Here is a 26662-nt window from a genome sequence, read left to right as displayed (position 1 = left end):
CCGCCACGGCCGACGGTGGCTGCCTCCGCCTGTGACCGCCGGAAGCTGGGCCGGCCGCGCGGCTGAGTGCTAGGATGGCGCGCCAGGTAAGGCGAGCCGGGGCGGGCTCGCGGGCCGATGGACGCGGCGGCGGGTCTGCTGTGCGCAGGGCGGCCCGGGGCGGCGGGGCGGGGAAGATCCGGGACCCAGCCAGGCCAGCCCGGTGCTGAGGACTTCGTGCGCTGAAGTCCAGGTCCAACTCCGACCCCTACCCTCTTCCGGGACCCACGGACCCAAGTCCCAGCCTCCTGGGGAAACTCGTTCTTTGGACTTAAAGCATCGCCCTCCCTCTCTGCGTGTTTCCTTTTTGCTACAAGTTATCCTGAGAGTGGTGGGCATGGAGGCCTAGGGGGAACTACTAAATCCGATACTTTTATTTTTGGCAAGATCCTGGCTCCAGGGAGTGGGGAGGTGGAAGTGGAGAAATAGAAGATAAAACAGATTCCAAGTTTTATGTCAGTAGGATGCATAGTGGTATATCCAAGAGGTGGAGGGAGCCCCTGGGCACCTTTGAGACTGAGTTTGTGGGCAGTGAAAATGCCATTGGGGAGTTGCAGGGTTTCCTGGACAGGAGCTGGCAATGCAATTGTGGTGGCCTCTGAACTTTGGCCACCTTTAGGCAACTATGTTGGGATAGTGGTGGGACCGTGTGTGGCCAGGTAGAGCAGGTACTGTCCCAGGATCTTAGCATGGCAAGTGCCTAACAAGCATCTTGGGAGAAGAGAGAAGCCAGGAAGCCAGATGGTACAGGCTAGGGCAGTCTCCTTTGTAGCTCTGGCTGACAGGGCAGTCCAAGGACACCCTTGCTCAGATATGCCCACAAACCCCATCCTAGTGCTTCCTCGTACAGTAGTTTTTTGTTCTGCAAAGTCAGGGGGTTGGAGCACTGGTTTTTCAGATCTAATGTGCAGGGAAGTATGCATTCTCATGCTATGTGACTACTTGGAGAAGGTGGCCTGGATTGGCCTTGGGGAATGCAAGGTCACAGTGAGAGACAGGGCCTGTGGTCTTCGTATCCAGTGTGACTCCCAGGAGCCCAGGACCTTGTAAGCACAGTGAGGGCAGTGTGGTACAGGGTCTGATCTGCTAGTCTGAGTCACACTGGGAGAATGGGTCTAGACTAGCAAGGACTGTGAGAGGTGGACAAATCCTCAGGACACTGAGGCTGCAGTTTTGCATGGGGCTAGTCATGCAATAGAAGGCGTGTTTTAAGAGAGAGCTACAGTAGGCCTGGATCAGCCCCAAAAGCTTTGCTGTGTTGGTTGGAGGAGGAGAGCAAGGTTGAGCACAAAGAGGACAGTGGCTTTCCTTCTCTGAAGATGAGTGTTTGCACACACTTACTTGTACACACGCGCACGTGTGCGCTGCTCACTCTTCTTCCACTCAGAACCCTGAGAAGCCTTTGACAGGAGCACCTACCCAGGCCACAGTCAATTCCCATTCGCACTTTATACCTCCATCACCCAGGAGTCCATCTTGAAGCTGAGGTGGGGAGACCTCTGGAAAGCATTGCTCACAGATGTCTAAAAAAGCCAGATATATTTAGCCTGGCGATAAAGAGTTCCTGGGAGGTTAGGAGTAGTGTGTGGAAGAGCCAGAGGTGGCAGGCTGTGCCCTGCAGGTGAATATTAGCAGGCAGATCTGGCTGCAAATCAGTCAGCATTTATTTTAGGCATTTTTCTTATATCAATTGATTTTTGTCTCCACATCATCCCTATGAGGTAGGATGTTGTGATCCCAGTGTTATAGATGAGTTTGCTAAGGCTCAAATGGATTTAGTAGTTTGGCTAAAATCCCATAACTAATCTGATGTTGTTCATTGCAACCCTAGGTTATGGTTCCCAGGAGAATCAACTTTAAGTTATCAATTCAACTGTGAGTTAACAAACTCACAGAAGACAGATAAATCAGGATGCTGTGATTTAGGGGTGTCTCCCAAATTTCATGTGTTGGAAACTTAATTCCTAAAGTCACATGCCATTTGAGAGGTACAAATTTGGGGAGGTGATTGGGTCTGAGGGCTCTGTCCCTGTGAATGAATTACTCTATTCATGGATTAGTGGTTATCAGGGAGCGGCCTTGTATGAAAGAGAGAGGGAGAGAAAGAGAGAGTGCCAGCCCCCTTACCATATTATGCCCTGCATTAGGTTATGATGTAGCAAGAAGCCCTCAGCATATGCCCTCAAGTATGGCGTTTCCAGCCTCTAGAACTATAAAAAATAAACGTCTTTTCTTTGCAGATCTCTCAGTCTCAGGTATTCTATTACAGAAACAGAAGTGGACTAAGACACAGATTAAGCCAATTGCTTCAGTGAAAAATAGAACTGACAATCAAACTGGAAATAAATGGTGGCCAATTAAGTCTTCGGCCACCTGTCTTGTTTGTTTTGTGCTGCTATACCAGAACACCTGACAGGGCAATTTATTAAGAACCAAGATTTATTTCACAGTTTTGGGAGATCACAAGTCTAAGATCAAGGGGCCGGGATCTGGCTCTTGTGGAAGAGGGAAGGGCAAGAGAGAAAGAGCAAGGGGCTGAACCCAGCCTTTTACCAGGAATCAATCCCAAGGTCATTAACCCACTCCCACAACAGTGGCATCAGTCTGTTCTTGTCCTGATGACGTCATAAAGTTTCCACCTCTCAACACTCGAGTTAGGGGTGAGGTGTCCAACACATGGACTCAGGGGTCACACTTACACCATAGCACCACCTGCAGTGGAATCTGCACGGAAAGCCTGGTCCTGACACAGAGCTGCTTGGGGAGCATGCAGGTCTGCTCCAGTGCAGAGCTGGAGTGGCCAAAGTGTCCACTGCCATTCAGGAAGAGCTCTGCAATGCAGGCAGAGCATGCGTGCTGCCTGGTCAAGGCCAGGGACACTCAGACCCTTGGGTTTGTGAGACAGTGCCACTCTGTTGGCACGCCCTCTCTTCAGGCAGCATGCATTGCTGTTGACCTGTCTCCACCTATTTTGTGCTCCTCCGGTCCCCCGAAAGGTCTGCATGCAACACCTGTACACTCCTGGCACTGTTGGGCGATATGTTGCTGCGCCACTGCTCTGGTTATTCCTTCAGGTGGTTAACTGTTCCCACTTGCTTTAACTTCAGCTGTGAGACAGTTGGACTGCAAATAGGGGCTACCAGCCTTCTTGACTCTGTGACCCCTCTTTTTAACTTCCCCAGTCTCCACATGGTGGTATTCTCAGTGCATTAGGTTGTAGTTTTTTCACATATTTTAAATTAAATCCATATTACTTTTAAAGGACATGCATGTTGGCCATCACAGCATCTGTACCTTTAAACTTAGTAATCAAGGAATACAGGTAAAATGTGCCTGCTCAGTCCATAAGTGGCATTTATGTCCATTTGGACCCTAGGCCTATTGTGACAAGTCTGAAGCTCCCAGCAGCCTTCATTAGTTGGATACTGACTTGCTTTGATGACCTTTTGGCCCTGTCCCACTCTGCAATCCCCCATGGTTCCCAAGCCCTGGCTGGGTAGGTCTCTAGGAGGAAGAGGGAGAGCAGAGAGGCCCAGCAGATGGAGGGGAGGACTGAGGAGTGATGGGCCCAACACAGTGGGGCATGAGGTGGCCAAGCATAATGGAGCCTGTGCTGGGGTCCCCAGGAGCATCCAGGGCTGAGGAATCCCTAGGAGGACAAGCAGGTCGACAGGCTCACACCTGATTCATTACAATGGGAGGACACAGCAGGCTCAGCAGTAGCAGGGCACAGGAGTGAGGTTAGTGGAAACGGGCGGATGGTTTCCCAGGGGCCTCCTCTAGATGCACCTGACACCGGATGCACTTCATTCTTCCTGCGTGGCATTGTGACAAGCCGTGCGATAAGTTGTGCATCTAGGCAGTCACTAGAGAGACTGTCTAGCTGGGTTTGTGGATGGTACCCACAGTACCAGGGGGTGTGACTGCCTGGTGCTAGCTGTCAACTGTCAGGGTGACAGGCAGGGGAGTACAGTGAGTGAGTGACAAGGCTGCCAGTTAGTAGCCGTGACGGTTTTTAAAATCACTGAGTAGATGAAACAAGACAGAAGCTGTTTTCTTTGCTTTACAAGTGTCTTCATTTTCTTTATAATTTCTTTCTTACAAATCATAATTCGCCTTCATTTCTGAACCAGAAGGACACTTCTCAGAACTTACATTTTGCTTAATTTATCCAAAGTTCATTTTTGCCTTAACTTTAAATTCTTTCCTGTCCATTTTCTGGGTGTCATGGTTGTTTTAAAATCTACTGAATGACAAATTTTAAAGAAAATAAGACAGAAGGGTTGCTTTTACCTTAAAAAGCCACAGGGTAGCCAAAGATGAGGGTGGAAGGTATAGAAATCAGATGAGTACTGGGTGTGTAAGAACTCCATTTCCAGAGCTGTCCAGGGTTCTGGGGTTTCTTCTGGGTACTTCTCTAAGAAAGGCACAGTGTCTAATAGACTCCCATCCCAAAGGAAGAGAGGGTGAAACAGAGGCCTGGGGTAGGGAGTATGGCGAGGTGAGGACAGCTGGACTACAGCCTGGAGTGTCACTGGACAGGGGTCCAAGGAGGACTCTCCAGGGGGACAATGGGATCTTAACTTAGCCCCAGCAGGTTCTTCACTGTGCTGCTAAAAAGAACAGGACTGTCAGAAGCCAGGCACAGGGAGAGGTGTGGACGCCTCTCACCTGAGACTGTGGCTCGCCCAGGGTTGAGCTCTGAGTCAAGATTTTCCTGGGAAGAGAAGTGCAGCTTCCCAGGCAAGCTTCCTCGAAAATCAAATCCCATGTCAATCATTTGATATATGGGTTCAGAATGATTCTTCTTGGTTAAGCATTCTAGCCATAAATTGGTTGTGGGCTCATCGTGTGGGTCTTTGAATCTAGTGATGTTTAAATTGATGATGTTTTTGTTCTGGTTGACCTGATGCAAACATGCACTGGAGGTTTTGTTCACCTGACTAAAGAGACAGTTTGACTGCTTCTGCTCGTAGACCTGGGCCCCTGTCTAGTAAGGGTCTCTTTATCTTTCTCCTGGAGAGTCTGCCTATGCAGAAGGGCTTCGTGGGCATCATCTCATGGAGCTCAGTGCCTGTGTACTGCAGGGTCCCCATGGGGATGCGCTGTGTGAACGTCAGTCCTCAGAGGGCAAGCAGGACCTGGAAAGTGAGGCGGCTGTGCCTGGCAGAGCTGGGAGCCTGGACTCAGCCTGGCAGCAGAGGGTCTGTGGAAGAGCTGTGGCCATAAGATTGGAATCTGAAGTCAGAGGGGTCACAGGCTACTAGAGTGGCCTAGGGAGGGGGTCAAACTTTGATTCCTGAGTGTTGTAGCTTCCCTGCTTAAAAAAAAAAAAAAAAAAAAAAAAAAAAAACTTTTTTTTTTCTTAATTATATAGATGTGCATCCCTATCCCTAATAAAAAATCCTGAAATCTAAAATGCTCCCAAATCCAAGACTTTTGAGCATCATGGTACATGTGGAGAATCCCACACCTGAGCTCGTGTACCAGGTCACAGTCAAAAGGCAGGCACATTAAAAAATACCTTCAGGCCATGTGTATAAAATACGTAGGAAACATAAATGAATTTCAGGTTTAGACTTGGGTCCTGTCCTAAGTCTATCTCATTATGTAGAAGCAAATATTCCCAAACTGGAAATCCAAAAGACTTCTGGTCCCACGTGTTTGAGATAAGGGATCCTCACCCTTGATAACTAATTGGTTTTATCAGTCGACTCTTTTTTTTTTTTAATTTTTTATTTTATTTTATTTTATTTTATTTTATTTTAATCCTCAGCACTAGGATCTCGGGCCTTCACATTCTCAGGGAAGTGTGCTTATTAACTCAGAGAATCTCACAAGGTGAAGTCCAGGCTGGCCAGAGTTCTCATCCCAGGGTTGACTTTTGTGGGGCCTAGGGACTGGGCGACATGAGACTGTTGTAGTTTCCTGGGCTGCTGTGACGGAGCCACAGACCCAGGTCTTAAAGCAACAGAGCTTCATTCCTTCTGAGTCTGGAAGCCTGGAACTGAGATATCCATAGCTGCACTCCCTCTGCAGGTTTGAGAACAGGCTCTTTCCTTGCCTCTCCCAGATCCTAGGGACCCAGGTTTTCCTTGGCTTGTGGCTGTCACTCCAGTATCTTTTCCATCTTCATATGGCCTCCTGCCCTCTGGATCTGTCTCTGTGTCTCTTCTCTTTTTTATACAGACACAAGTCACCTGGTTTAAAGGACCACAGTACTTGTGTGACTTCTCTTAACTAGTTATACCTGCAGTGACTCTATTTCCAAGTGAGGTCACATTCACAGATCGGGAGATTAGAGCTTCAACAAGTCCTGCTGGGGACCCAGCTGATGCCAACACCGTCTCTAGCCAATTCTTGTTGCTTCTGGTATCAGGTCCCACCCACCCACTGCTCCCTCTCCATCCCCGAGTTCACCCAGAGACATGTGCAGGGCACTGAGCTGAGGGGGCAGCTGGGCTGGCCCTGCTGGCAAGGATTGCCAACATTCCCCAGACCACCCGCAGGTGCCCATCAGCTTCATGGACTTGGCTGTGCGGTTCTCTGAGGAGGAGTGGAGGCTGCTGGAGGAGCGGCAGCGGGAGTTCTACCGAGACGTGATGCGGGAGAACTACGAGACGCTGGTCTCCGTGGGTATGCCTCCACTGGCCTCCCTGGGGTGCAGGCGGCAAGTGCCAACTGAGAATGGAATTGGGGAGACTGGAGTCCAGGAGGCCCCAGGACTGTAGGACCCCAGGCCCCACCAGGCTTTAGTCTTCTCATCTATGAAAGGAACAGTTTTAGGGGCCTCCTGAAAGCTGGGTGCTGGGCCGGGCCCCCCTTCTGTTCCCGCTGGGTACCGTTTGGTGAGGTCTGCAGTGACTGCTAGGTTCTGCTGCTCTGGATCTTTGAGTGTGGGTGGCCCCACCAACATGCACAGAGATACTTGCACAGATATGTGGGGTGCCTGGGCCACAACTCGATTCTGTGACGGAGAGACCATTCTGTTTCCAGGGTGACTGTCCTTGCTTTTCTCCCCAGGGACAGATGAGCTGCTTCCCCTTTCTGCTTTTCTGTCACCTACGGAGCCTGGAGCAGCTATGGGAGGAGGGAGTCACGGTGATGAGGGGCAGGAGCCTCCTGTAAAGGGAAGCCCCCAGGGTAAGTCCTCTGGGCAGACTCTGGGCTCCCCCTCTTACTCATGGTCCTCAGGTGACACTGTGACCTCAACATGCTTAATTTAGCCCTCCCTGCTGCAGCCCTCCCTGGCTTTGACCTGTCACTGCTCTGGACTAAGAGCATGTTACATATTGTCCATTCCACCGAGCAGTGCCAGAAGAACCTGGGGTCACCCTGGAGAGCACACCCACCTCAGGCCTGCTCCTGCCTCCAGCGGAACCCTTATCCCTGCCGCCCCTGCAGAGCCAGCCTGCGGCTCCTCTGATGGTAGACTTGGTCCACAGGGCCCAGATTGGGCAAGGCCGGGAGTTTAGGGGATTCCAGGAAAGGCAGAGGGCTAGCTGGTGGGGACAGCCCTGCTTGACATTCCCTTAAGAAAGGAGACAGGTGTAGGAGACCCCTGTGTCCCTATACACACTGCTCCCACCCGATCCTGGCTGTTCCTTAGGCACCTCTCTTGATCTGAGCCCACGGGACATCAGGCTCTCCTGGCTGCTCCTCCTTTGGTCGGGAGGGCTGCCTGAGGGACAGGTGCTGAGCAGACAGGGTCGCGGGGCTCACTGTGGCCCTCCACAGGAAGACAGCCTCGGCACAGCCTGCACCTCACCGCCCTGGTGCAGTTGGTGAAGGGGATCCCAGAGTTCTTGTTCCGGGAAGTCAAGGGCACTGAGGACAGCCCTGAGAGCAGGGGAACCAGCCTGGGCAGGGAAAGAGCGAGCCCTGAGGGTAAGTCAGCCAGCCAGGCCGGTCTCTGTGGGGCTCACAGCTCCTCCACAAGGTGAAGTCCAAGTCCACACCCTGGCCCAGTGTGCCGCCCAGCTCCTCTCCACTCCTGCAGGGAGGCAGTCGCCAGTGGCTCCTGATGCCCTGGCTGTATGCCTGGCCTCTGAGCTCTTGGGTGCGGTGAGTGCAGAGTAGCTTGGGCTTCTCACGTTGGCCCCAACCTGTGCCTTGGGCCCTGCGTGGTAGGTGAGCTGTGTTTATTGATGTCCTGCAGATGAGGGAGGGAGGGAGGCTGAGCCTTCTGAGTGGACAGTGAGGCCCAGGTCACTTCCCAGTCAGTGCCCTTTCCACCTCCCCAGGCATCTGTCCTCCCCCTGGTCCCTGCTCACATACCTCAGGCCCCACCTCCCCATTCAGCTGGTGACAGATGATAATGGAGTGAGCAGAAGCTGGAGGAGTGCAGCCTCGTCAGTGCGCGACCAGGTCTATAATGTGGGGGTCAGCTTAGTGACAGCGGTGCCTAGGTCCCTGGTGTCCTGGCCATTGTTAGTGGAGCATGGCAAGGAAGGACCCCGGTGGTGACAGTGGCAGGAGCACCTTGGCATTAGTGTCTTCTCCCCCTCAACAGTGACCATGGAAGTGGAGTCTTGCCCTCCCCCAGGTCTGCTCAGCTGCCTTCCGGACAGCCCTGTGAGCCAGCCCAGCCTGGCCACTACACCGACCAGCAGCTCGTCCTCCAGTGGCCCGCCTGGAGATGGGGGGCCCGGAAGGCCCCTCCCCATCAGTGAGTCTAATCCAGCAGCGATGGGGACCATCAGCACTTCAAGGTCCTCAACCCTCGAGTCAGGGAACTTGAACCCTCACCCTCTTTGTTTTCTCTGGGACTCAGTCTCCTCTGCTGCTGAGTGGGGGCGAAGGTCCCAGAGAGCAGGGCAGCATACTTTGCTTCTGGTCAGGAGACCAAATGGGAGGGGCGCAATGCCTGGTCCCCAGGAGGCCTCTCATCCACCCCTTATTGCTGAGGACCATGTGCATGTACACAGGCAGTTTCTGCCACAGGGCCCAGCAGGTAACTCACCTGTGTGCACCTCTTCTGACTCTCAGACCGTCTAATATCAAAGCCTAACCTCAGAGAAGGCCACAGTAGCCCTAGAATTTCTCTGGGGTCTCATTGTACCTTTAAAAATTCTTGCAAACTTTGCATTTGTCTAAATATCTTTTTATTAGAATATTTAGAAGTAACATGGAATAAGATTGGCATTCCCAGGGCTGAGGTTGAGGCTCAGTAGTAAAGCATTCTCCTAGCATGTGCAGGGTCCTGGGTTTGATTCTCAGCACCACATAAAAATAAATAAAATAAAAGAAAGAAAGAAAGAAAATAAAGGTATGGTGTCCAACTACAACTAAAAAATAAATATTAAAAAAAAAAAGATTGGCATTCCCCAAAACACAGCCTACTTAGTCTCTGATTTCAGGTGTTATCCACCCACATGCCCTGACATTCCATGTGCCCTGATTTGAGAAGCACAAGTGTGAGATCGGGGTCCGTGTGTTGAAGCTGCAGACATTACTTGCTGAGCCCTGTTCAGAGGCTGAGGTCGGGAGGAAGTGTCTAGGCGTGTTCAGAGTGAACATCTTGGTATTTACAGTTGAACTAGAAGGAAACAGGGAAAGGTCCCCAGCCCTCCTGGAACAGCTCCTCCAAAGCTAGCTTCTGGGACTTGTCTGCCCCCAGGGAGTTGAGGAACTAGAGGGGTCTCTCCTCGTGATGATTGGATCTGGGTGATCCCAAAGTGGAGCCCAGGCTAGAAAAGCCTTCCTTGTCTTCTGCAACAGAAACTGTGGACAAACCATGGCCAACAGGAAGGGGAGGCCCAGGAACGCCTGCTGAGGAGCTGAGCCCTCCCACCTGCAGCTCTGGCCAGAGGAAGAGCCACCAAACCCAGGAGAGAGGGACCCCAGGGACTGGTGAGAATCTGGCTTTCCTGGGGATGAGATCAGGCCTGCCCTGGAGCTGAATGGGCTACAGGGGAATAGTCAGTTTAGTCTTGTAGCAGCCTCAGTGGGCAGGCCTCGTCTGTTCACATGGGTGATTCTCAGCTGCCCAGAGATCCCAGTGACTGTAGAAGGTCTTATGTTGCCCCGTCAGGAATACAGTGACCTCAGTGACCTTGTCTGTGTGCAGGAATCTCTCCTGGGAATAGCCCCTTGCAAGGCCTCATCAACTGTCTGAAAGAAATCCTTGTGCCTGGGCCCCAGAATGCTGAGGCAGCACCAAACTTACTACCTGCTGTCCCTCTCCTGGGTGCATCAGGGTTGACCACAGTGAAGCCGGGGCCAGCAAGCCCACCCTGGCCAGGTGAGTCCTTGGGCATCTGATGCCCTCAGGCCAAGGGCTCCAAAGTGCCTGGAAAGCCATTCTGTAGCTATTTCTCTGTTCCACACTGTCTCCCTTGAGGATCATTACTAACCTGGCTGCTCCTGTATTCCCAATGTCATGTGACTGAAGCCAGGTGGTTGTGTGTGTGTGTGCGTGTGTGTGTGTGTGTGTGTGTGTGTGTGTGTGTGTGTGGTGCTGGGGATTAGAACCTAAGACCTTGTGCATGAAAGGCAAGCATTCTGCCAACTGAGCCATATCCCCAGCCCCAGGTGACTCTTAAAGAAGCATTAGGATAGAAAAAGAAAACTCAGAAGCACGCATGCTGCCCTGGTTGCTCTTGTTCTTCACTTTTCCTAATCTGGGACTCAGGAGAAGAGCCACAGCGCTCAATATTACTTCCTGTTGACACTCGGTGAGGTGCTCAGAGTAGCCCCGGTCTGGACAGCCAGTGGGGCAGGAGCTCCGGTCTGGAGTGACACTTTATTATGTTTTTTATTTTTTCTCTTTAAATACTGCCTGCATGTTATTTTATTTTTTGTTAAGTTTTATTTTTATTTTTTAATTTTTTGGTTCTTTTTAGTTATACATGACAATAGAATCTGTTTTAAAGGCTGCAGCAGCTTTGGTCCTTGGTTCACTCCACGGGGTTCAGGCGGGGTTAACTCCAGCAGTGTGCCTCTTACACGCACTATGTGTGTCACAGCCCCCTCAAAGTAGGCTGCGCTTGGGACCAGGGCACTGTCCAGTGCCCCGCCTCCTTCACTCTGCCTCTGAGTGCCTCTCCGTTCTCACCCGTCCTGTTCTGGGAGGGATGGTTGGTAGGCATTTTTAAATTGGGCACCAAAATGACAGTGACTTAAACAAGACTAAATGAGGCATGGGAAGACCTGACTCACGTCTGCCGATTTCTGGCCCTGTATCCTCACTGCACACTGGATGGTTCCTGTCTGGTGTGAGGACTGGACTCTGGGCTCTGGTGGACATGTGTGCCTTTTTCCTTAGTGAAGACTGAGTCACCTTCGGGGGATCCTCCTCTCCAGGGTCTGCTGAACTGTCTGAAGGAGATCCCAGAGGCCCAGGACAGGTGTCCCAATCCCTCAGGAGCAGGGGACCTGCTGCTACAAGGGGATCCAGGGACCTTGAATAAGAATTCCGAAGGTAAAGGCCACCTGCTGAGCTGGGGAGGGAAGGGGCTGCCACAAGCAGGGCAGTGGGTGACCTTCCACAACAAAGCACACAGGCCTCAGTCAGAGGGCCTGATACTGAGCACCATCTCTCAGCAAATGGAGCAAGGCACAGAGGAGGTGCCTAATCAGTTCTTGATCATTTCCCAGACTGGCTTTCATAGAATGAAGTAAAAGTTCAGAAGGAAGGAAGGGATGGTGGGGCGGGAAGCCAAAACATAGAAGCTGGAGTTGTAGCCCAGTAGACTTTCAAGCCATAATTGTGATTTGGGGTTCCTGGCAGTAGGTGGTGTTGACTGGGATTTGGGCTGGCCTCAGATTGTCTGGTCTGGTAGTAGGACTGGGGCTTGGGGTACCCATCAGGTGTGTTTAGGCTGGGTGGTTTGTCTGGCCAAGGAGAAAGATCTGATTTGGTGCTAACTGGACAGAGCTGGCTTAATCCCTCTTTAGAAAGCTTCAGAGCAACCCAAAGGGCCTTTGATGGAAGTAGGAATGTGACTTGGGTCTGTGCTGATGATTGAGAAGTGACTGTACCCAGGCACAGTGACTGCTGTGGATGCAGAGGGGCCGTAGAAGCCCCACCTCACCTCACAAAACCTGGGGTGAGTCCAGTCGTGAAACCTGGACTGCCTGGTGACCTCCTTCACACAGGGTCCAGACACCTCCAGACCCCTCCTTCCTGCCCTGGTACTGAAGCTGGCAGCTCATTCACTGTGGTCAAGGTAGAGGACAGCTGGTCCCAGAGCCACTTGGAGCCTGTATCCTGCCAGCTTGGTAGGCAGGGCCATGGCCTCTCTGCTACCAGAGACACTAAAGGGATCGGAACACACTGCTGGGGCCCCACAGCTCAAGGTAAGGCCTGGGATTGTCTTACCTTGTCTCCATGGGACTGTGCTCAGAGAAGCTCCCAAAGCCCAGGAAACCTGCATGTCCCTTGGGCAGGGAACTTGTCCCTGGGCTTCCTTTCCACACAGTGACCTCAGTCCATGTCCTTAACCCAGGCCTTGCCCTGGCAGCACTCTGCTCAGTAAGGACCTTCATTGTGCCCTGAGGTCCTGCCTGAGGAAGATGGCCACTGCAGGCAGGTGGTTTGCCCTATCTCTGTCCTCAAGGCCAGGGACACCTTCATTCCCTCCAGAGAAGCAGAGAGAGGATCGAAGTACCCTCCAGGAGGGTCTGCTGCCCGGCAGGTCCCAGAGTCTGGTGTAAGACTCATCAGCCCTGTAAGAGGCAGGCCAGGGGCAGCCAGCCAGGGACCAAGCCAGGGCCCGACAGGCAGGGCAAGGACCTGTGGGGGACGATGACAGTGTTCTCTCCTTTCCCAGCCAGCAGGGCCTCAAGCTCACCACTGGCAGCTCTGGAGGCCTGTCTGAAAGGCATTCCCCCAGGTGGGTCATCACCACTCCGGACACTGGCCACCTCTGTGTCCCAGCACTCAGAGCCGCAGTCTCAAGGATCACACAGTGAAGGTAGACTGTGTAGTGGGCCTGGGGTGGCCTGTCCATGCACACGGTGGAGAGAGACACCGAGGCCACTGTTAGCTTGTCCTCTCCAGCTTCCTGAAGCATGTGCCTTCTTCCCACTGCCCTCTTTCAGGCCTGGCCCCAGGCAGCTCTCCAGCTTTGGTAGCAGCAGTTACAAGTCTTCTTGCCCTCTTCTTGGAGAACTTTTTTTTAGTTTTAGGAGGTGAAATGTGGGGTTTGGGGATTTGCATCTTTGCCATGGGAAACCCTGGAGAGAGATACCTCAAGGCAGGGTCTCCTGGTGCCATCTACTCCATGGCCCAGGGGCCTCTTCTCCAGCAGGCTCTGCTGTGACCTGAAAAATGCTGTTTCCCGCAGAGGCCACCAAGGAGCCACCTCTGCCTCTGGGCCTGCAGGGCTATGTGAGAGAAAGTCTGGCTCAACCCTCAGGCTCCCGAGGCACCCCCACCAGCTTTTCCTCAGCCTGCAGCACCGATGGGGACCTGGATTTTGGGAGTCCTGGGGGGAGCCAGGGACAGCGGCCTGGAAAAGGTGAGCTACCAACTCTCTGGGACAAGATGTCATAGAGGGCCCCTGCCCATCAAGGTCTCTGGCCCAGTCAGGTCATCAGCCCTGTGCCAGAGCAGAGATGGGGACATTGAGGCAGGAATGGACTTGTCTTGGACAGGGTGGGAGCAGGGGTCCATTTTAGTGACTTGGTCCAAAAAGACAGGTAGTATATTCAATTTTCCTATTGAGTTAAACTCTTCATTGTCCCAGCCACAAAGATATGCGAGACTGGCCTCCAGCTTAGGGGGAAGTATAGTATGCTTTGAATAAACCAACTTCAGAGGTGTGCTTGGGGACCTGTGCCTCCCTGGGTCTCTCTGGGAGACTCATTCCTGGGGATTTGGGGACATTGGGGTCTTCCAGTGCTTCTGAGCATCCCTTTAGCCTCTTCCCCACCTGAATAATCCAAATACTCTTGGCCTGTCCGTGTCCCATGGGTGCACACCGGGTACCTGCTTGTATCTGTGTCCTGGCTCCATCTCTAGTTAATAGAAAGGCCTAGAACTACAGCCTGGACTCTGACTGGGCCATGCAGGCCTGAGTCCCCTGGAGGAACCCCTTGGGTGTGGGGCTTTTTGCCTGAAATGCAGCTGACTTGGCTTAATTTTTAGTTCCTAATGGGTAACAAAATCAAATGTTTTTGTTCAAAAGCTACAGAAAGTTATATGGAAAAAGTAAAGTCTCTCTCTCCACCCGCCCCCCACAGTCCCCATTGCACCTCCCACAACCACCACTGAATCTGACCACCCTCCAGAGACACCTGCCATGACCAGCTTCTGTCTCCTCATATGGAGAGTGGCATTCCAGGAAGGTCCCCACCTTGCTTTTCATCTAAACACCTGCCATTGGCATGTTTCTGCATTCTGTCCTGCTAACCCTTGGCCACCAAAACCACTTCATCTTGTGTCAGGGCAGAGTGTCCTGGGGTGCACTTCTTTTTCATGTGTCCTCTGCAGATAGACATGGGTTACTTAGACATGGGTTCTAAGTAACCCAAATGGAGGGGCCTTCACGCTGCCCTTCAGGAGCTTCTGGCGCAGCACCCAGAACCAGCAAACACCCTGTGGTAGCTCATACTCTGCCCTCGACATGCATGTGGCTTTGGGTTCTAAACTGCGCCTGGGCCCAGAATTATCAGCACATGTCCCTCAGGGAGGAATGTGGACAGTGCTGTCTGCTTGCCTGGAAAGGGATCTTCCCTCTAGAATTCCAGCTCAGCTCCTTCCCATTGCTGGCACAACTCCATCACTAGGATACAAAATTTTTACAATGTATTTGTGTTTTTCAAGTGGCCTGTGGCCTGTCATATGCAGAGGACAGGAAGCCTGCAGGGTTGCCTTCCTTTGAGTAATAAAGGAAGCCTTACTCACAGTCCTTAGGGCCTGGTGTGTTGCCATCCCTCACCATGGTGGCAGCTGGGTGCACTGAGGGAGCCTAGACCTACACCTGTGGCCAGGCTCCCCATTACTTCCTTCCTCCACCGTGGGTAGGCTTCTGTGAAGGTGGCCAAGGAGACAGGTCAGGCTTCTTACTTATAAGGCAGCCTGGACAGGGCCACCCCAAGCCAGGGCTGATAGATATTTGGGGCCAGGTCTCCATCCAGGGCCCTAAACTACCACAACACGTCCAAAGCTCTGTGCCTCTTCTGATGGCCCCTAGCCCTGGATGCTGCAGAAGAGGCAAGGCTCCAGTCACCCAAGAGGGCCAATGTTGGATCTTCACAGGATGCCTGCCAGGAAGCTCCCCACTCCAGGGGCTGGAGAACTGTCTCAAAGAGCTGCCGGTACCCAGGCAGCAGCCTGCCCGGGCTGGCTTCTCAGCAGCAGACAGGGAGCCCAGGAGAGTGGAACCTAAGAATTGGATGGCGTACAAGGAAGGTAACTCAGGGGTGGCCCTGGTACCTGAGAGTGGGGCTGGTCAGCTTCTGTACCATTGGCCTGGGCATGGCTGCCCCCAACTATCTTGGGCCAGATCCACTTGAGCCAAGAAGATACTCTGGAAACAGCCAGGACAAAGGCTTGTTCTGAGGCCAGAAAGCCAGGTGGTCTGTTGAGCACACATACAGTCTCACTATCGAATGAGTGTGGGCAGAGTCCAGGACATGGACATCCTGGCCGTTATCCAATGCTGCATCACACAGGCCTGAGCAGGAACCCTGTCCACTGAGCATCTTCATCCTGGCAAGCGAGCCCCACGTGGCATCTGAGGGCTCCCAGGAGTCCTTAGAGCTGGGTTCCTGAATAAAGAGATGCTGGAGGATCTAGTGGGCACCACTTCCCCATCCCATCTGAGACAGGCAGAGTGGGTGATTCCTTAAATTTGTGTGCCTGAGAGCCCCACAGTGGGCAGAATTCTCTGTCTATGCTTCTGTGGTAGCACAAGGCCCCACAAGGCTCACAGCCATTTTGGCTTCTCATTAAAACAGGACAGAGGGGTGAGACCTCTGAGTCATCATGCCTCAGACAGGGTGGAGAAGTGCCTACTGGGAGCCTGCATCTGACCAGCCCACAGGCCTTCACCTCCAGCTGCATCCGCACCTGCCACCAAGGGTTCAAAGAACAGGGGACCATCAGGCCGGAGCCGTGGAAATGGCTGCAAGATGGTAAGCTGCCTCCAGTGTTACTGGCATGTTTTTCCTCCTTCCTTCTCTCTCATCCCTTCCCCAGAAGATGGAAGCAAGAGCCAGGCAGAAACTGAAATTGGTGAAAGAAAAAGATAAAGTGACCCAGTGCTGAGATCAGGGTGGGAAGACCATTGTTCTGTGCAGCCATTGGTTTCTCCAGTGGAGACTCTGGGGGGCAAGAGCCCCCTTCCACCTGCTATGTCCAGATAGATCCTTCTGGCAGCTTGCTGCAGGTCTGCAGGGGCAGGAGGATGGCTCAGCAGGTCCTGTGGCTTTTCTTACCCTCCTGCCCTTGCCCAGCTGCTGGTCTCTGTGGTGCAGGGTAGAGGGACGCAGATTGCGAGAGGCTGCAGGGCTTAGCAAGAACCTGACCACAGTGGCTTCTAGGGACTTGACACTTGTGGAAAGTTCCCCAACTGGCCTTCCAGAGCAGCCAGGGACTTGACCAGGCTTTGACTTCTCCATGTCCCATAGCCAAAGAGAGAGTTGTTCAGACCCCATGTGAGCTGGGGACTGAACCATGAGGGACCTGGTCTGTGAACCTGGTCATCAGGGCAAACTCCTAGCTGCCATCAGGTGATAGCCAGCTGACTCTCTTGTTGTCCGCATAGGGGCAGCCCCCAGGCCCTCCCCACTGCACTGTCTAGAGACCTCTCTAAGGGGAATCTTGCCTGTGAGGCCCTTGCGCTTCACCTGCTTGGTGGGCCCTGGCCCTGGCCCCAGCCCCAGCCCTGGCGCCAGCTCAAGCCTCAGCAGCTCTGATGAAGATGCACGGATGGAACCCGAGCCCTGGCGGCCACCTCTTCAGGGTGAGTCTACTGGGACACAGGGCAGGGGTGACCATGAGCTGCTCTCCAGGATACTGGTCAGTGCTCTGATGCCAGCTTTGTTTGTGACAGAGATAGAGCACCTTCGCAGCTGCAAGCATCCAGTTCCTCTGTCCCCTGGCCCTGGCAGGTCCCCCAGAGGCAACAGTGGCAACAGCCCTTGTGATGGGCCTGAAAGAAGAGAGTTTGAGGGCCGCAGTGGCCTTGATGCAGGTGAGCCTGAGTCCCCGCATGCATCCACATGTCCCCACAGGGCCCGGGGTCCAGACTGAGTTCTCCAAGCCCCCTTGTTACTCTGCCTGGGGACAGAAGATCTACATTTGTGCCTGTAAGGGAAGCTGAGGCGGAAGAAGATGGGGCCCTTGAGCAGGGTACCCAGAGCAGGGCTTGCGCGTGACTGGAGGCAGGATTCTTGGCAAGCCACTCGATGACACATACTTAATACTATATGTGCACAATAGGTATGGGTGTGTGTATAAAATGATAACATTGTCGTCATGTAACTTTTTGAAAACTTGGCAGTCAACAAAAGAAACATCAAAAGCAAAAATTCTTGGAGGTTGTTCTGTCAAGAAAGTTAGAAATGCCACCTGCTGCCCCCAGCCACCACTCTACCACCCAGGTTTGTGACCCAGTGTTTGCTCCCAGTAGGAAAAGCAGAAGGGACAGGAGGCAAGTCCCGGTCACCCAGGAGAGAAGAGGCTGCAGAGAGTGCCTGCCTACCCATCCCTCTCAGCAGTGCCGCAGGAGGCGGAGGTAGGGCCAGGGAGTTAGTCAGGGGCCGGAGCTACTCCGTCCACAGGCCTCGGCCTCTGCCTTGCGCCCCTGCATACCACATTCCTCATTGCCCCATGGCCCTGCAAAAGATGTCAGAATGACTTCTTGTGGTCCAGGGGATGCCCCCGGCATATCCTTGGGGTATCTTGCTGTGGGCAGGACCTACCTAATGGATCCCTGAGCATAAGGCGGGAGCTGCAGAGGACACTAAGACACTGCAGCACAGCCCTCCTGCTGGGAACAGGGCAGGGGCTGCACACCAGGGCCTTCACTCATGTGCCCATTTCACCAGAGCCAGGGTTTCTGATGGGCCCAGGGTCCATCTTGCATCTCATTTAATCTTTGTTTAAAAGTGGAAAGCTTGATTTTTTTTTTTCTTCCACATTTTAACATCCTCATGTCAGAGTGGCTCTGGCAAAATTACATGTTTCCCTGTCCCAAGTGCCCTGTGCTCTTTCCACAGAGGCAGCGGGGCATCCCTGGCCTGCCCCTCAGCTGGAAGAAAGGCCCGGGTCCGGGGGAGGTGAAGAACCCAGAAGCCTAGAGCCTGGATGTGGAAGGCACAGTGTTGCAGGTGAGCTTGGTGGCTTCCCTGTCCCCTCTGCACTGGCCAGGACCCCAGCCTCCAGTTCCAAGAAGAAAACACCCTCCCAAGTTTGTTGTGCAGGTTGTGGGCAGGGAATGTCTGACCTATGAGCCACTCCTGGTGCCCATTTCGCTTCAGTGTCTCGTTACAGGAACTGTGGGGCTTCCCAAGACCTCGTGCAGTGAAGAAATTGTCCTGAATCAAAATTTGGGGTTTGAGGGGACTTCAGAGAATAGATGAGGAAACAGTGAACAGCACTGTTGAGTGACCTGGCCAGGGTCATCCCAAAATCTTTGGTTCCAAGTCACACTTCTGAGGAGCCACAAATGAGACAGGCAGGAGGTCAAGTCACCTGTGCCCTGGGTCACGCTGGGGCAGCCTAATACCAGGGACTTGGGAGTGTGGCCTGGAGTGGGGGTGCACTCTGGGCTGGCCCCTGCCCTCCCTCAGGGCATAGCCACGTCCTTGCTTCAACTAAAGAACTAGACCAGACAGGGCTTGGGGCCTTGGGGCCTTGGACCACTCAAGCCATCACTCTGCTCCACCTGCAGCTCTGGGGGTGCTGACAAGAGAAGGGCAGAGCCTTGGCTGGGGCGCAGGAACAGGGGTAGCAGTTCCCTCCACCCAGTCGGCCAAGTGCCTTAAGAAATGGCAGGGTCTGGCCTAGGGCTGCCTGCAAGGCTTACCTTGGGAGAGCCCAACTCCAGGGGAATTGCGGGTAAAGGGTTAGATGAGTTTTCTTTTGTGGAGGGATACTAGGGGATTAAACCCAGGGGTGCTTTACCACTGAGCAACACCCCCAGGCCTTTTTTATATTCTATTTAGAGACAAGGTTAGGCTTGCTAAGTTGCTGAGGTTGGCTTTGAACCTGAGATCCCCTGTCTCAGCCTCCTGAGCTGCTGGGGATTACAGGTGTACACACTGCACCTGCTAGATTATTTTTTAAAATAATTTAAGACATCAAAATCTCTCAATCTATAACTTTTGAGTGAGGGGAAGAAAGACAGGAGGGGCGTTTGTATCCAAGGGCACTGGGTATTGAGTGACCCCATTGGAAATATCCTAATGGTTCTCAGCTGGACTCCTGGCCCATCTCCTGGGTGCTCACCCTCAACCCTAGCCTTGTGCCATTGGGGCCTTCTCTGGGCCCTTCTCACTGACCCCCCAGGGCAGGGATAGGTGGAACATTTGGCCCTAGTGGTGGCAGAGGAACACACCAAATTTTTTTTCCCCAGAAGTTGAAAGACCACTGTCCTGAGAAAGCTGGTCACCATGGAACCCGTGTCTGGCTGGTGCTACCCATCAGGGTGGGGAATGGCAGAGGATGGCAGTTTGGCTGTAATGAGGCGTAGCACCCGTGTTCTCCAGCCCGAGGCAACTTCCTTCACTCTAGAAGCCAGGCTTAGAGCAGGCAGGACACGGAACACTAGTGCAAGGGAACTGGGGGTCAAAAGCTCCTTACAGCACAGAAACTCCAACCTTGTCCTCACTCTGGTTTTAGCCAGGACCCAAAGGAGGCAGCTCCCCAGGGACCCACCTGAGCCACCCAGCAAGTGTCCCCCTCCGGCAGCTGTCTCACCGTCGTGGCCAGCTGCCTCCCCGCAGCCACCATGCCCCTGCGGGAGGCCCCTGCAACAGGAGCTGCACAGTCTTGGTGCTGCGCTCTCAGAGAAGCTGGACCAGCTGGCCACAGCCCTGGCAGGACTGGCTCAGGAAGTAGCCACAATGAGGACTCAAGTGGATCGTCTGGGGAGGCGCCACCAGGGTCCTGGGCCAAAGCGCCAGGCTTCCTGGCCCTGGTCACTCCCCCGGGGGCCTCGCTGGGCCAATGGACTGGGTCACAGACACGTGCCCTACTGGAGGCAGAAGGGCCCTGCCAGACCTAAACCAAAGATCCTGCGGGTCCAAGCAGAAGGCTGCCGGACAGGTGACCCCCTGGGACTCCCCAGAGGGAGGGTCCACCTGGTGCCCCCTAATGCTCCCCCAGCAGAACCTTCCAGACCCAGACCCAGCCCATCCCAGCAGCCCCCCTCCATGGCACCCAACTGCCACACTGTGCTGACTGGGCACCCCCTTCTTGGACATCCTGGGTGCCAAGGCCCTCTCCCCACTTTTGTGCCTGCTGCCTTACCCCCCTGATGTCTCTTGCAACAAGTGCAGACATGGAGCCACTGCCTGCAGGGGCAGCACCAGTCAGGGTCCAGACCAGGCAAGGATCTTTGCAGCCTGCTGGGAGAGCCCTCCTGGGGACCCTCTGGGGTGGTGAACACAGGAGCCCATGGTGAGGCCCCTCAGCAGCTCAGCTGTCTGAGGACGCAGGGCAGCCTGGGTGCCCCTTGCCAGCCCCAGGCTGCCCTCTACCAGGATGGGCCTTCCTCCCCTGCTCTGCTGGTGTCCCCTTGCCAGACGCCCGCCCTTTGCCCTGGTTGTGCCAGCTCAGTGGCGTCTGCTCAGGAGGCTGCTGTGGGGTGCACTCCTCACTATGCTTCTGGTGTCTTGGCTCAGGTTCAGTCAGATGCTGCTCCCTCCTGTCCTCACGAGGACCATCCACACTCAGGTGGTGGTGTGCGCACACACAGAGCCGTGTATCGTGACCATGAGGCCCTTTCCCTGACCACCGCCCCTCCTGATCTTGGAGTCCAGCAGAGGGCTGGGCCCTTGCTTTCCTGGAGTAAATGCTGGCACATGTGGTTTTGAGAGAACTCTGCCCTGCGGTCTAAGCTGGATGACCAGTGTGGGTTCTAAGACATTAGCTGCTGAGGAAGGGCCCTTGGCTCCTATAGGAAGGCACTTGGTGGGGGCCCACACTGGGGTATGGTTGGCTGGACTGGGCCCCCAGTACAGTGGGGACAAGGCAGCTCAGCATCCCACATACACGCAACTCTGGAGACGCCAAGGCACCTTAGCAGTGCTGCTCCCAAGGGGCTAGCCTGGGGCTGCCCAACAAGTGCACATGCTGGCGTTGCACGCCCGAAGCCTGAGCTCAGGATCCTCAGGGTTGGTTCCTTCTGCTGGCCACCAGGGCAGGTCTGTACTGGCCTCTGTGCACAGGCACAGAGAGGTGCCGTCTTTGTATCTGCAGTGTCTTGTGCATCTCTGTCTCCGGGTACCTGCTTTTTGTCAGGGTGCCAGCTGTGTTGGGGAGGCCTGCCCTCAGAGCTCATTTCAACCTGGTCACTTCTATAAAGACCCTCTCTTTAAGTAAGACCTGAGGTCCTGGGCACAGGCTGGGACACCGGCCCATAACACACAAGGGAATGGGGTCAGTCTTGGGTTTGTCTTGGACACCAGTGGCATGACCACTGTCACTAAGCAGGCTCCTGCCCTGCTGGGTGGGACAGACCAGCCTGTGGCCCCGTCGTGGACACTGAACAGTGCTCCAGTGCCGCTCGCCTCATCTGCAGAGCTGGGGCTCTACCCACATCCTCATTTAATCTGAAGAACGTCCAGGAACTGTGCCGATGCACACAGGGCCCTGGGGACCCTGGGTGCCCCTGCTGAAGCCCAAGGCCACGAGGGACCTCTGTCCACAAAGACCACACAAGCTGCTTTGCCCAGTGTGTCCCTAAGGCTTGGGCCACTGGAGACAGCTGTGACCTGATGCCCCTCCAGGTCCTGCGTGGGACTCACCCCTCCTTGCTGCTGGCTGCCAGTGGTGTCTCAGCAGAGCAGCCCGGGGCAGAGACCACCACAAAGGGGCATTTAAGGTGCTTACAGGACCAGAGCAAGTCCCGAGGTGATGGCGTGGAAGTCAGCATGCATCAGATTGTGTAGGCAGGATGTTGGCTGGAAGAAGTGGCCTCTCCTCAGCTGTGCTGACAGGACGGGAAAGTCCTCAGCTCTCAGCTCCTGAGGAAGCTCAGCTAGGCCAGCTCCTGTTCCAGAGTAGCACTGGGCACTTTTCAGCACCAACAGGCAGGGGTAGGACGCAGACTGGCTGGAGGGGTGTCCCACGTGGGTGGCCCTTGCCTGAAGGGAGGGAATTCTGTCCATCTGCTGAAACACCCCCTCTCCTCTCCCTTCTAAGCAGGGGCGTGGGAAGGGTCCCACCTTGAGTGGGACATCAGGGTGGTTTTTGTCCCCTGGGCTTTACAGACAGGTAGCACATGAGCCCTGTGCCACAGAGGCAAAGGGACAGACGAGTTTGGCACAAGAAATACTTGCTCAGGGTCGCAGCTGCCGTTGGTAGAGCTGGGAAGAGCTAGCATTCTCATTGCTGCCCGGCACTTGGCCCCTCATCCTCAGTGCGCCACCTCCTCCTGCCTGAGCCTGCCCCTGACAGGAGAGTCAGGACTGACCCAGCCCGGGTTGTCCAGGTCTCCCCAGACTACTGTGGTCAAAGAAGTGTGAGACCATGGGATGTGCGTGGTTAAATGGTAGGAAGTTCCCTGATGGGCAGCTGTGTTCATCTCGCAGGAAGCAGGTCTCTAGCGTCTTCCACGATTGCTAGCTGAAGAGCCTTCTAGAGTCTGATTTGATGAGAGGCTATATACAATATAGGTATTTGGTGCTGTGTCCAGCTGCTGTGCAGGGGCTCTTTTGGAGAAGAAATGTAGCCACTTTGAGGAAAACAGGACCTTTCTGAGGGGCCTGGAGGTGGGGACAACGAAGGCTCCAGGTCTGCATGCCACCATCCTGGGAAGCAGCTCCCTGCTGGCCTGAGTGCAGGTCCTGCCTCCCTCCCCACCCAGCTCATGAGGGGCCCTCCGCCTACGCCACCTCCCCCTGCCAGCCCAGGCCCTCATGAGGCAGGAAAGTGGGAAGGTCCCACTCAGATGTGAGTAGGTTTCCCATGTCCCCACCCAAGCCACCCCTAAGTGTCCAGTGGAATTGGGGGAGAGAGTACAGGGACCACACCACCTTTAGGAGGCTAAAGGGGCCTCATGCCAGATTGCTCTTGGGTTTGTTAATACTTTTTTAGATATTGATGAAGCTTTATTTTATTCATTTATTTATATGTGGTGCTGAGAATTGAACCCAGGGCCTTACACATGATAGGCAAGTGCTCTACCCCTGAGCCACAACCCCAGCCCCGCCAGATTGCTCTTGACCTCACATCTCCATGTGTTAAATGTGCCTCCTATCAACCATCTACATGTGGATTTTATCTCATAATCTATCTTAAATTTTATTCTGGGACCCCTTAACCCATTTAAATGTAACAATTATAGATAATACTTAGGATTGAATGTAGCATCGTAGTGTGTGCCCTGTATTTACCCCACATGTTCAAGGGTTTTATTTTTGATGTTGTCATTTATTTGGGATTTTCTCTTCTCCTCATTCTTTTCCTCTTTCCTGTCAAGTTTGGATTGACAGTGTTGCTATGGGTCGGCGGTGGGGGCAGTTCTCATTCATTCCATTTTTCCCTGCGCTACCTTAAAGGACTAATTGTAGAAAGCTCCAAATTGACCATCATCTGGGATATTTTACCATACTTTCCTCAAAGGTTGATAAGACAGATCAGGAAGGAAATACAAGATCTGAACAAGCCAGTTAACAGAATCAGCCTGATCAGGGGACACAGAACACTGCACCGTAGGACTACTGAATACACGTTCTTTGCAAGCAGATGCCAAACATTTAAAAAAAGAAAAAAAAAAAAAAAAAGACCAAGCAGTTTAAACAAATGTAAAAGTAATGAGATTATATGAATATGTTCTCTGACGGACCATGCCTTATCTTTTAAGCTAGAAAAAGCAGCAAAATGCAACTAGAAATTCTGTATATCCAAAAAATCGGAATTATACTGCTAAAATAACACGCCAATGAAGGCATCATAATGGAAGCTAGAAGCATCTAGAACTGTAAGCAAATGCCATGTATCCAAACTTGTAGCGTAAAGCTGAGTACTTGGGCACAGGTGAGCGCGTGATGGCTGGGAACTCAGGAGCTGCCAACTGAACAGCAGAGCAAGTCCGCGCCAGAGTGAATGGGGAGAAAGAGACAGCAGAAAGTAATGGAATAGCATACTGCAAAAGATGGAGTCAGCACCACCCAAAATAACTGATTGGGCTGTGGTGAAATTTGTCAATGGGAAGAGAGAGCACAGCCAGGCTCCATGGCGCATGTCTGTAATCCCAGCACCTGAGGAGGCTGAGGCAGGAAGTGGCAAGTTCGAGATCAGCCTCAGCAACTTAGAAAATAAAGAACAAATCTGCTTCAGGAATGAAAAGGGTGCATGACTTCAGGTACCACAGACAAGAGGAAGATAAGATGATACAAGCAACTTTTTGCCAAAAATCTGAAAATTTAGTTAGAATATTAAGCTCCCACAAGAATACACCTTTAAAAAACATAAAAATTGTTATATTAATGTGGTAACATGGAATGTTTTGATACATCCATACTTTAGGTAATGTGAAACATATCTGTGCCTTCAAATAGCCATTTCTTTTTGTTTGTTTGTTTGTTTTTTAGTTGTAGTTGGACACAATACCTTTACTTTATTTCTATGTGGTGCTGAGGATCGAACCCAGGGCCCCACACATGCTAGATGAGTGCTCTACTGCTGAGCCACAATCCCAGCCCTCAAATAGTCACTATTTCTTTACGGTGAAAACTTTAATTTACTCTTACCTCTTGCTTAGTTTTCAGAATGAAAACTGTGTGGCCCACTTAGACTTGATGAGATATTCAGGCAATCTGCATTACTATTCTTTAAAAAAGTCATTCCTTATATTTCCTCCTTTGCCCTCACGGCCTCTTTATGACCCCTTTCTCCCAACACACACACATTTGAATAAAGTTCCTGATGAGGAAACAGGCAAAAAAAAAAAAAAAAAAAAAGACACCTTTAAACAGAAGCAATGAGAGAGAAAACCAGAGCAGTTCTATACCAATGAAAAAAATTGCTTCCATCATGAAACGTCTTTCCGTAAAAGAAGCCGCAGGCCGGGAGGTGGCATGGGGACTTTCTTCCTCCCATTTGCAGGGAAATTATGTCAACAATACACAATCCTCTCCAGAGGAACAGAGAAACATGGGCTCTTTAGCTGGTTTATGAGACAAGCATAACCTTGAAACTGACTTCAGAAGCATAATCGAGAGAAGAAAATCACTGGCCAGTCTCAGAACACGTACACAGAAGCAGAAATCCTAAATAAAATATTCCCAAATCACCCATCCACGTATAAGAATAATAAAACACCATAGCCAGGCACGGTGGTACACTACTATAGAATCCCAGCTCCTCGGGAGACTGAGGCAGGAGGATTGCAGACTCAAGGCCAGCCTGGTAACTTGTTGACCCTGTCTCAAAATAAAAAGGGCTGGGGACGTACCTCAGTGATAGTGCATCGCTGGGTTCAATCCCCAGGACCAAGAAGAAAGAAAAGGAGAAGACATCATGGCCATGTTTGATTTTTGAAATTCAAGAATGATTTTTGAAAATTGAAAATCACCCATAGTAACTGGCATTCCTGTTGAAGGAAGAAAATTGTGATCATCTCAGTGGCTACAGAAAGACCATGTGATCAAAGCCCACACCTGTACGTATTCTAAATAAGTTAGGATGAAAAAGGAAATTTCTTACTTTGGTAAAAATTGCAAACAAACAAAAAAAGCTTAATACTTAATGGTGGCATATTTAAGTGTATCCTCAGCCTGGGAACAAGAGAGGAGTCCCTTCAGACATTATTATCAGTCTTATACTAGATATTCTAGCCAGGTCAGGCAGGAAGAAAACAAAGGTTTGAGGGTTAGAAAACAAGGAACAGGAATCACCACTCCAAGGTAGAATGACTGTGCACAGAAACAGTCATATTGCTGAAATAAAAAAAAATAATAATAACGAGCTTATAAGGTAACTGATAAAAAGCCACACCAAAAATAATTTGTATTTGCATATATCAATAGCAGTTATTAAAATTATTTAAAATTTTTCATTTGTAGCAGAGAGAAAAAAATCAAGAATCTAAGAATAAACCCACTAAAGATTCATGTGGAGAAAACTTGAACACTCTCGAGGGTTTCCTTCATTCCTTACTCCTCATAACACTCAGGTAGTCTCAGTTTACAGGTGAGGAAGCTGAAGCACAGAAATGTTAAAGAGACATGCTCTGTGTGTGTGTGTGTGTGTGTGTGTGTGTGTGTGTGTGTAAACACTGAAGTAATCAACAGAAGAAAGGCACAATCCCCCAGCATGTTTTCAAGGAGGTTCTAACGGGCAGCAGGGGCTGAGAGCTGATCTTGGGAGGCAAACGCAGAACAATCCCCCTCTGTGGTCAGGGTTCCTGTGGCCTTTCAGCTCCCCTCCCTGCTGCCACGGGGAGTTCCCTGGCCCAGCCAGACAGGCTTATGGCACTTCTTCGGAGGCAGAAGTTCACCG

The 26662-nt window shown here is 52.4% G+C and overlaps 1 protein-coding gene across 1 annotated transcript; it reads left to right on the top strand.

The window, feature by feature from the left end:
• On the top strand, nucleotides 1-26291 carry Krabd3 (KRAB domain containing 3). Its single transcript, XM_076832128.2, is given in 20 exon segments — nucleotides 1-86; nucleotides 6549-6675; nucleotides 7063-7182; nucleotides 7777-7926; nucleotides 8552-8707; nucleotides 9760-9891; nucleotides 10109-10282; nucleotides 11306-11461; nucleotides 12139-12339; nucleotides 12813-12956; nucleotides 13329-13502; nucleotides 15245-15397; nucleotides 15946-16122; nucleotides 16755-16952; nucleotides 17043-17183; nucleotides 17622-17726; nucleotides 18211-18321; nucleotides 19835-20461; nucleotides 20464-20614; nucleotides 20839-26291. Coding segments are annotated over 20 exon segments (3318 nt in total). The 5' UTR covers nucleotides 1-74; the 3' UTR covers nucleotides 20948-26291.
• Nucleotides 26292-26662: the final 371 nt, after the last annotated feature.

Source organism: Callospermophilus lateralis, chromosome 1 (assembly GCF_048772815.1).
Source record: "Callospermophilus lateralis isolate mCalLat2 chromosome 1, mCalLat2.hap1, whole genome shotgun sequence".
Lineage (NCBI taxonomy): Eukaryota > Metazoa > Chordata > Mammalia > Rodentia > Sciuridae > Callospermophilus > Callospermophilus lateralis.
The sequence above is the reverse complement of the archived record's forward strand: the minus strand, read 5'-3'. Positions and strand labels throughout refer to the sequence as shown.